This window comes from Apostichopus japonicus, chromosome 5, assembly GCF_037975245.1.
Source record: "Apostichopus japonicus isolate 1M-3 chromosome 5, ASM3797524v1, whole genome shotgun sequence".
Taxonomy (NCBI): domain Eukaryota; kingdom Metazoa; phylum Echinodermata; class Holothuroidea; order Aspidochirotida; family Stichopodidae; genus Apostichopus; species Apostichopus japonicus.
Window position 1 is genome coordinate 16,535,499 of NC_092565.1, and position 11,840 is coordinate 16,547,338.

Below are 11,840 nucleotides of genomic sequence, written 5' to 3' on the forward strand. Positions count from 1 at the left end.
CAATTGTATTATTTGGATTTATTTTGAAAATGTGAGATCATAACGTTATTATGGCTTTCGATTTTGTTTCTTTCTTCAATTGGACACATAACCACATTATATATTCTCCACAATTAAGGTAATGTTTGCATATGCAGTTAAATCTTCTTTGGTTTAGTCAATTATGTGAGTGTATCAAAACAATATCAATGATGAAAACTCTGTAATTTTGCAGGATATTGGTTGGATTCGCTCTCATATTGTATCAATACTAAAGTTGAAATGTGTAACTGCATATTACATGTTATTTGTAACGAAAAAAGTCATACAAAAAGACTTAGTTCTGGTCCCAATGACGTCTGAAGGAGATGTGTAAAAGATTTACATAGCATGGGTATAAAAGAAGAATCTACATGTCCTCCAGATATTAATTTTTGGTGGCACCCTTATATACATGAGTAGGCCTACTGGAATCCCTTTGCTACAAATTGAAAAAAAAGGTAGAAAGATAAACAAGATATGCCATGCACACAGAAACATGTGCAGTGTTTAGCTTACAAACGTATCCTTCAGATGAAGAAATAAACAACAGAACCTAAATAATAAAAGCAATCAGGAGATTTGAATAGAAATGCAGGCTGCACGTACGACTTTACTCTCCAAAAATGAATGTTTAATTGATTCACAATACCGATTTTCTTGATGTAAACTGAGCCATCTCTTCTTTTTATTCGTACACAGTGCCTTACAATATACCACCTTGTTTGAAATTCCGGAAAGTTTCTTTCACACAATTCAAAGAATTAGTACGATGTAAGATATACTGCTGTTTCTTCTTTCATTGTTAAGAGATGTTTAGAAATTAGTAAGTTAACCGACAACCACTCCAATAACAAGAGTCAAACGAGGTATAGCTGTTGTTACGGTATCAATTAACACAACAGTTTTACACCTTGCAACCATCAAGATTCACTTTAAATGACTAGTTTCACTAGAATTGATTGACCTTTGGTTCCCATCATCTTCATGAAGTCTCATTTCACAGCACTACCGAAAACACCTTGTCGTATCAGTTATTTTAATCACTAACTTATTTTCCCATGACAATGACATTGACCATAGCCAATGTTTAAGTTACCGAATCATAGTGAGTCACTATCTGCGTTTTCGTTTCATAATTTGATGAAATCATTCCTGTAAAGTCTGCCGTCTGTTATGTTTTACAGACATATGTCATCTATCAAGCTGAAGTCGATACCAGAACGACTGTTTGAATCCACTTCAGTTCATACGGTTTTGTAAGTTTCATGACTAAATAGGCCAAGTATCTCTTCTTAAATTTGCCTTTAACTAGAAAATATTTAAGCGATGAAACAAACGTACAGGAGAAAACCAATAATGCTTGGCCACAAAGGTACGGTAAATTTCGACAAGGACCTAGTCTTAAACTTATCTGTTGCGTATACGCCTGTGTGGATATACTTAATAGGATTGGCATTGTTCTAATTAGCACAGATAACTAGCTTTGTTGCATCAAAGATCAGTCAGTTCATTAACGTCAAAAGTAGAGAAAATGGTTCCATTCATTACACTGAAAACTTACCCAGATGATATTATCCAGTGAGAAAGATGGGAACTGTGTTGAGGTGTCACATGGGAGCGGCTGTTTAGGCTTGATTTCGGAAACTATTCCTAAATGCAAAAATAAAATTTATTTTTGTCTTCAACATTTCAGAGACATCGGAGACAACGATTTGGAAGAAATTCCTGCTAAATTGTTCACGATTAATCCGAAAGGTCACTCTATGATATCACTCTTACTATGTGGTAATAAGCTGAAGTTTCTGCCGAGAGGACTGTTCGACAATGTTCATTCTCTCCAAAATCTGTGAGTTAAAGAAATTAATTTTCTTTCATAGAGAACGGAGGAAGTGTTAAAGATCCGGTCGTCATTGAAAATAAACCACGGCTGACATGCGGGCCTCAGTTTCTAATGACCATGTATACTGACTGCATCGCTAATACTCTTAACTATAAATTTCGAAATAATATAGAAACACTTACCAACGTTATAAACTCGCAAATGGACTCGTCATATTGAAATATGTTTAAGGTATACTGTAGTTTGTGATAAGGCTGGTTTTCTGTATTCATGTTACATGTTTTGTAATTTTATACCAGTGAGGTGCGTCCCTTTCGATAGGATCCAAATTAGACTATACATTAAAATTTGTGTTTATAAAATGGCAGCTAACAATTGAGGTTATCATTAACGATATTGTGAAACGTTTAGGTAGTCACTATGTAATAATCTAGTACAGCCTTGGGTAAGTTCTCCTATACATATGATAGTTCTAAAACTTTCTAAAAATATCTCTGTATTCGGTTTGATTGTACACGACACAGTACAAAGGAAAGGGAAATTCAAACTATCGTGATGTTAAACTTCCTGTTGGCATTATGAAACGACACATCGATAAAACGGCTGCTTCTTATACAATGTTTAAGTAGGTCGATAAGGGGTTGCTTATTACTTTTCATTGAAAAGCATTTCTATCATTTATGTTGGTGATGCTGATGGATATCTAAATATATATTTGCCATAGATCAGGTTCAGTCAACCAATTTTTGGGTCAAATGTTTGAAACAGAACGAACCCTTTTTAAATTAAAAAATATTTACCTTCAGTTCTACCTTTGAGCGGGAAGAAATGGTGGACCAGCGTTAAGTTCATCCGAAATAAGAATGCAAGATTTATGTTATAAAATGCGGGGATTGACTTTTATGAGCAGTTGTATCGGTTTTTCTTCTAAGGTTGCTTAATAATCGCAAGACTGTAATACACCAATGCTAACCTCACTTGGAAGAGATGAAATAGTCCAGCGCTAAGTTCAACAGAGCCATGGAAGTAACATGAGATACAGTTATGTGCCCTTGGATGAGTCGTTGTGTAACTTTGGTCAAACAGAAATAGAAAGATAAACAGAACTTTTCTCTTTAGCTGCAGAAGTCCCGCATTAAGAAGTACTCTTAAAGGACGATGGTGTAAAGATGTTTGTAATTTAACAATTGCTTCCTTTAATTAGAATGTATGTCTCTACACCAGCTCGTGAGCAACGTGATTGTTATCATTTTGTCCGAATATACGTCAATAAAATCATCATGAAAATTCACAGTATGCATCTATTGTATGTTCTCAAATAGGCGACAGATGATCATTAAACGTTAATTCCTTTCGAATAAAGAATTTTAATAGGTTTACGTTTCTACGATCTCAACCTGCACATTTGTTCTTCCTAACACAATGATAAAACAGATTTCTCCACAACAACAACTTGAAAAGTCTACCGGGATCTATACTGGCTGCAACATCTTTGTCTAGTCTGTGAGTAGAGTTGTGTTCTATTTAAATATAGATATAAATAACGAAGAAACGAAAGGTCGGAAGAGAAAACGACTGGCCACGTATTGGAACAGTCTGAACTAGTCGTAAAGCGTCCCGAAATAATGAAACTTGAATGAGCAGAAAATTGTGAACGACAACGCTATGACATTACACGCATTAGTTCAAGCTCGTTTAGGCCACCGCTATAAAACTGGTCATAAGGTTCACCAACACTTTAGGGCTTTCTTAAAAGGCGTTTGCAATTTTACTACAGTCACATTTCTGTACTTTACTTATATTAATAAATATGTGTTCAACTATACTTCTTTATAATGCTCTCTTGGTAGACGATAGACTATTTGTCGTTGGAAGATGAAACAAACATACAGACGTCCAACCAACAACCATCCGATAAACAAAATAAGTTCCCAAAACATGTATTTAGTAATCCTAATTAAACGTTGTGACGATTCAAATGTTAAATGGTTATACGTCGTATCAATTGCACTAATATTTCCTAATATTTCAGGTATCTTTTTCAGAACAACATAGAATACCTGACGGAACCATTATTCGGCAATAATAAACGAAATTCTACATTAAAAGAAATGTGAGTATAAAAGTTTTAGCAATTTAAGGAACACACACATGTGTTTATGTATGCTACATAACTGCGAAAAATCAAATCAGCTCGAGTAGCGACCACCTTATTAGTGTGTTGTCACAGCTAACTTTTTCTCAATAATGAGGGAAAGTCCCTACTTTTGAACAGAGACGTCAACGCCTAGCTGCGTGTCTGTATATATATATATATTTTTTAATTTATTACCTCCTTTGTCGATAAAGAAAACTATGTTAGTCAACGAGCTGTCCCTGCGTATGTATAGCGATTTATGCGTATAACGCATTGCATTTTTCGACAATTACTCATATTTTGACAAGATGGGAGCAACTTCATCGTATTGCGTCGTATACACAATGGTACATTGCAATAGTTTGGTTGCACAGCCTATTAAAATTTCAATGGACACTGATATTAAGCACTTAAAAACTCTCGACTTGAATCGATATCTGAAATAGAAGCTTTACTAGGACAGCGGCGTAACTACGAGTAAGGAAAGGTCGTGTGGGTTACGTGTGGGTGCCTGTGGGTCTAAGGATCACTCTTTAAATCTGGTCATTGACAGTAATAGCATATCCCTTCACAGTAACCTTTTCCATCCACACCCTTGCCTCCAAAAAACCTGATATGTTACTTGAAATATACTGACATCTTTGAAATAACATTGAGATAGAATCACGATGTTTCATGAGCTCAGAATCCATATTTCATTGTAAAGAAATAGCAAATTGATCTAACGTTTATTTCAGCCTTTTACAAGATAACCCCATCCGTCGATTATCGTCAGCAGTTCTTGATGAAATGATCGACGGAGGTACCATGTGAGTTAATTTTCCTATCATTCCAAGCCTTTCATATATTGATATCGACTTTGCACTTCGCCCTGTATCCCGTGGACATAAAAAAGCCAAGATGTACTTTGTCAGCTATTAATTATTTACTCATCTATACATTTCTAACATTCTTTGCGTCAGCATATTGATTCACAGGATTGTAATTTCCATTTTATTTAATCTCTAATTTGAATCGCAGGGATCAGCAGACCTGTATTCAATTTGACTGCCTAATAATTATCACATCGATGTTGCTTTACAATTGGACTTCTGTATTTATATATAGGTAATCAACGTGAAAGGTAAATGATTTACGTCGCGATGTTGTAAGTTGGTCTCGCCTTATGAAACCAACATACACACAAAGTTGTTAAATTGTTGTGATTTTAAACTAATTTAGGCGATACACTAATGACTTAACACTGTTATCGAAATAACTGTTGGTAGTTGCTGAAGACTAACATTGAAATATTCCAATAACTTTCACCACGATTCATTTTAAATATTGACATAGTCATAAATTTCATTATTGTCCTACGTACAGGAATATGTTTTGTGAAAGTCTTACACTACCAATGATTCGAGAGCAATTGAATATGTAAGTCTTCTTACCCAATTTGTCTCTTCTATTTTATATAGTAATCGAATCTATCTATCTATCTATCTATCTATCTATCTATCTATCTATCTATCTATCTATCTATCTATCTATCTATCTATCTATCTATCTATCTATCTATCTATCTATCTATCTATCTATCTATCTATCTATCTATCTATCTATCTATCTATCTATCTATCTATCTATCTATCTATCTATCTATCTATCTATCTATCTATCTATCTATCTATCTATCTATCTATCTATCTATCTATCTATCTATCTATCTATCTATCTATCTATCTATCTATCTATCTATCTATCTATCTATCTATCTATCTATCTATCTATCTATCTATCTATCTATCTATCTATCTATCTATCTATCTATCTATCTATCTATCTATCTATCTATCTATCTATCTATCTATCTATCTATCTATCTATCTATCTATCTATCTATCTATCTATCTATCTATCTATCTATCTATCTATCTATCTATCTATCTATCTATCTATCTATCTATCTATCTATCTATCTATCTATCTATCTATCTATCTATCTATCTATCTATCTATCTATCTATCTATCTATCTATCTATCTATCTATCTATCTATCTATCTATCTATCTATCTATCTATCTATCTATCTATCTATCTATCTATCTATCTATCTATCTATCTATCTATCTATCTATCTATCTATCTATCTATCTATCTATCTATCTATCTATCTATCTATCTATCTATCTATCTATCTATCTATCTATCTATCTATCTATCTATCTATCTATCTATCTATCTATCTATCTATCTATCTATCTATCTATCTATCTATCTATCTATCTATCTATCTATCTATCTATCTATCTATCTATCTATCTATCTATCTATCTATCTATCTATCTATCTATCTATCTATCTATCTATCTATCTATCTATCTATCTATCTATATATATATATATAAATTACCATTATCAAATTATTTACACAAAATTAGGCTAAATTGTAAATTTTAGAAACCGCAAACTTTGAATGGGGGATATTTTTGATGTAAGAAAGAAAATGAATAGATATTTACCTGAGTGCCTCCTTAGACAAAACGTGTTGTATAAATATGACTATGAATGCATCCTACACACTTTATATATAAATCAATAACCATGTAGTTCATATCACATGTTCGAATTCATGGATAAAGCAGAATAAAGTTAAATTTATCCTCAGAATTACAAGAATTAATGGATTAACACCGTTCAGTGATGCTTTGATAACCTGATACGGACTATAACTCACAACTTGCAACTAGACCCGTATTTATTTATCACAGTTCGCTCTATTGTAGTGCACGGGTGGATGAGGAAAGTGGGTTACATGGTTGAGACAGGGGACGGCAACTTCCAGGAAGAGGGTCGGTGCAGTTGTTCATGGTTATAACGAACAAATCGGTTTTGAATGAGCCACGTATTTCCAAAATTGTGTTATCGAGGAATTAATGGTTAAATGACATTGACTGATTGCTGTCATGAATGCTTCCAGAATTCATTTGATAAGAGTTCCAAATCATGAAAATATATTCAATGGAACTCAACCAGATGCTTGGTCTGAGCACATGTTTTTTTTTCGGACTTTCCCATGAACGAATTGGCAGACGACGTTTGTTTTGTACCTATAGCTGCGTCATGATATTACTTACTTGCCTGTATACATCTATCCATCCATCATATCATCCATCCATTCATTCATCCATCCTGTTTATTCAATCTTATCACAGAAAGTGTGTATCACCATCGAATCAACTGTCAATGAACGTTAGCAAAGGGTTAAGTGTTAGAGGCTTTAGCTGTATCGAACACGAGGATCATGTGTACGAGTGTGTATCTTGTCCAACTGGTACGTCCTCGGGACGAAGAAAGAGAAACTATTGCGAGAAGTGTCCAAGAGGTACAGAGACATTTATCTATTAACCTTGCAATACGTGAAAATAAATTGTTTAGCCCAAAACAACATTGAAGCCACTTATTTCGTTATTGACCTAACCATTACATTACGATAAAACATCAACATTCAAGACAAAAACGTTTTGTGTAAAAATTTTGTTTAGTTTGGTCGGATTTCCCCCTAAAACATATAAGTATTTCCTAACATACGATTGTTATTAGCCACACTTGACATCTTTCTTGTTTTTCCTTGTTCACCAAATGAATTGAATAATTAGTGAAATTTATTCAATCCTCAACAATACGTCGACCGGACACTTTTCATAGTAGTAAACAACTACTGTAAAAGCAAATTCCGTATTTCACATTCGACATTTGCTTCACTCCTTGTAATGAAAATTGACCAAACAAATTAATGAGTTACTTTGTTATTATGAACGGTGAATAGTGAATATTGAATAGTGGATAGTGAATACTGGATAGTGGATAGCGGATAGCGGATTGTGAATAGTGATGGTGATAGCGAATAGTGAATGGTGAATAGTAACTTAAGGGTGGATAGTGGATAGAGGATGGTGGGCAGTGCACAGTGATAGTGATCATGATCAAGATAGTAGTAATGATAATAATGATAATAATAATAATCATGAACATTTGTAATGCTCTAGAATCCGTTTAAAAGACATTAATGGGGCAGTAAAGCTATTGTGAGAATGGGCGCAGCAAGTAGCTGAGAAAGAAACAGTTATCAAAGGTAAAATTCGATTAGAAAGAAATCGAGTTCTAGAAACAGATGAGTTTTCAAAGTATATTTGAAGGACACAAGAGAAGGAGAGAGTTTGAGGCTTTCAGTTAATTTGTTCCAAAGTTGTGGGGCAGCAGAAGCAAAACAATGGTTTCCCAAGGAACTATTGGAAGAGTTTATTGTGAGAAGTTGTGTAATATGAGAGCGTTATTCACGAGGTGCACAATGTGGCTGTAACAGCTCTGATAAATACATTGGCGATAAACCGGCATAGTATGAACGGTAACCATATGTAAGTAACTTGAAAATGATTCTTAGTGAGACTGGTAGCCTTTTAATCCTCTAAATGCTGGAGTGATAAGTTCTGTAGAATTAGTACAGGTTACATTTCTATCGGATATCATCTCAAATTGGTACGTGTTGTGGTATTTTATAATAGCTAGCTGTGAAAGGTGTTTTAAGATATTATTTCTGATTTCTGAAGTATTTTGTTTCGGTAAATCTCCTGGCAGACAAACTGAAAGGACCTTAATATGTCAAAGACCTTCCCCTTTATTATTTATCGTTTACTTTTGTTGTGTGGTTACATGTTATCATCATCAATACTAGTGATTATTTTTGTTTCAGTAAGACTCACCTTTCTTTTCAACAGGTGGCTTCTATCAAGATCAAGTTGGCCAATACTCCTTGGATGGAACGTCCATGAACTGCAAAAATTGCACTGAAGGAACGTTTGTAAGGGACGGTTCAGGAAAAGACCCTCTGAGCTGTAAAGTTTGTCCCACTGGAACAAATAAGAGGGCATTGGCAGGATTTCGAGCTTGCTCTTGTTTGGAAAACTATTTCAGGCGTGATCGGTTTGATAAATGTGAACTTTGTCCACAGGAGGGTGTACATTGCAAGAATGATTACATGACCATAAGCCAAGGCTACTACTGGAACTGGAGTTACACAAATATTGACGAATACAAACGATTTGTAGAAAACCTTCTGACATTTAATGACTCGTACGAAAAGGATACAACGATGTTTAATGGATCTCTTCCCAAAGCTCATAAATGTTTGAAGAGCGATAGTTGCTCTAATGACGTTGATCAAATCAAAGGAAATTGTGCGGAAGGCTATATTGGTTGGATGTGCACAAACTGTGACGAAGAATTCTTCCCTATATTTGGATTTTGTCGTCCTTGTCCAGCTCTTAAATATTTCATTTTGGAATCTTCAGTCATTTTGATCATTCTTGCTCTTTTCCTCTTTCTTCTGTTCAAAACTTATCGTAATAAAAAAAGACGGTCTCGATCCCTTGTAGACAGTACGTTGGCCTTGACCAAAATAGTTCTCGGATTTTATCAAATTATGGCAGAATTTTGGGAATCTATAGATGTTATCTTTTGGCCACAGTTTTTTAGAAGCATTGCTGCATGGCTAGATGTTTTGCAATTTAATATTTCAAGCATACTGATAAAGCCTAAGTGTTTCTGGCCTGCATTTGAGCTAACACCGTACACAGCTTTTACTCTGGGCGCTATGTTTCCATTCTTTTCAATGGCTTGTGCCATTCTTGCTATTGGTGCGGTAAAACTTCACGCAAGAGTTTCAGAAAAGAAGAGCCCTGCAAACGTTGACGATATTACTTCCCGCTTGCAACTTCACCAAAATAATATTCTTACCTTTCTGGTTCTTATATTATTTGTCACTTACACATCCACTTGTAACGTTACCTTTGCACTTTACGGCCCTACTTGCGACACGTTTTCTCTTGATGAGTTTGGTGTTTATAACATTAGCATATTGCGGTCTGATTACTCAATAAACTGTAACACGACCACCCATCGTCGTTTCCAAATCGCTTCGTACTGTTCGTCAATATATGTTATTGCACTTCCGGCAGTTCTGTATCTTCTCTTGTGGAAACATTCTCGTCGAAATGGCAGCAGCGAGCTTCATGAACACAACAATGATGACTCACCAAAGTGGTTGAGATTTCTTAATGAGAATTACCAGTCTGATTTCTGGTACTGGGAAATCATCGAACTTGTCCGTAAAGTGTCACAGACTTTCGTAATCGTCATATTTGGATGGAATGGATATTTTTCTGTCACAATTACGTTAACATTGGCTGTTATCTTCCTGAGTTTACATATTTCCTTCAAACCGATGAAAGACAGGGTTGAGTATTACTTACAGGTGGGTTTGAGTACTAATTGTAGAATTAAAGACGCACATGGCCCTTTTTGGGGAAGACAGAAGTACAGTGCACCAACTTAAATTTGAATATACGGGAATGTGGAGCGGTTTGTATGCTGTTGTTAAGCATGAATATTTATTTCAGATTGTCTTGATGGGGAAATGTTTTCATTTAGCATATCTACTACTAATAGTCTTAGCCTTTTCGTAAAGAGAGGAAAGCGGAAGTGTGGTGGGATTGAGGGTAGGGAGGTAGACATGGTACTATCTCGCGTGCTTTGGCGGTTCTGAAGACATATGGTAAATGGTATTCAAAACGTTACTCATTTTTTGTAAAATAGCTGTTCATATTGAAGATACTTTGACTCTTTTCAGCTGATGTCCCTTTGGGCCATTTTCTTCAACATGCTTGTAGCAGCAGTTCCAGCTCCGGAATCTTTCACTGGACAATTCTCAACCGATATCCTGGTCACGTTTCTGGTGATTTTAAACACCAGTGTTATTGTCATTGCACTAGGTGAGTGATGTCAAGATTATTTATAAAAACACAATATTTGCTAAGACAATTGTCGGAAAGACTATTATTAAATGGTTATACAATGGTTATTAGAAGCCGATTGAGGATAATTAAGAGCAAAGAAGCATATTCAGACACAAAAAGGCACACTCCTTCTGCGTCCAAGTTATTTGCAACCTTTACCTACTACCAAGGATCCAAGGCGTGATAAGTTTAAATATCCGATCAAGCAGTCATTGTAATTTAAACCAGTTCCTAAAAATATGGATAATTGCATAAATGTCTCTTTTCAGCTGTGACCGTCTTGAAGATGGGTAAAATTATTTACAGTAGAAATTGTCTCCGAAGAGGAAACAGCGGGTACCGAACTAACGAAGGTCAAGATGAGCACTTCTACGATGAAGTCCAACCTCTTATCAATTGATATCTGCACCAGTGTACAATATATCACTCGGAGTTATCCCTATCTCCAAAGGTTTTGTCTTGCGATAAGCAGTTGAGAGTGGCACTTGGATTCCGATCTGTTGCATTCATTTCATTGGAAACGGTTGAAGTGGCGGCTTCGTTGATATAGCCAGTTGTGTAAAAAGCATACAGTAAATATCGCATAAGGGAGATTAATGCTGGTTACATGCTATTGACATATAAACCTAGATGAGATATATGCCTCACCGTTCAGCCATTTCCTCATCCACAATTTTGTAAACTTTTCATTACACTGCAATAATATTGCAACAGGGTATATGTCAGTGCATGACTATGTGTTTGGATCAGACAAAACTTACGTCATGTAAATATGTATTATTAAAATGATTATTATTAGTTGTTATTATTATTATTTTTAATACTTATTCAGAATGCCATTTTGCACCGCTTCAGATGCAAATGTGAAGTATTTTAAATTGAGGTTTATTCATGATCGTACTTTAGGAACGTATAGACTGCTTAATTTAATGGGGAAAGTTGATAGCCCTCTTCGTACGTTCTGTCATATTCATTCTGAGACCATAGAACACTCTTCTGGTCATG

The 11,840-nt window shown here is 35.1% G+C and overlaps 1 protein-coding gene across 1 annotated transcript in view; it reads left to right on the plus strand.

Annotated features, from left to right (window-relative positions):
• LOC139968168 (uncharacterized) overlaps positions 1-11,840 on the plus strand; it is a 33,438-nt gene extending 21,598 nt beyond the window's left edge. Inside the window, exons 8-12 of the mRNA XM_071972562.1 lie at positions 1,715-1,867; positions 7,197-7,366; positions 8,760-10,294; positions 10,670-10,811; positions 11,105-11,840. Coding sequence (XP_071828663.1) covers positions 1,715-1,867; positions 7,197-7,366; positions 8,760-10,294; positions 10,670-10,811; positions 11,105-11,235 — 2,131 coding nt within the window. The 3' untranslated portion in view covers positions 11,236-11,840. The remainder of the gene's footprint in view (positions 1-1,714; positions 1,868-7,196; positions 7,367-8,759; positions 10,295-10,669; positions 10,812-11,104) is intronic.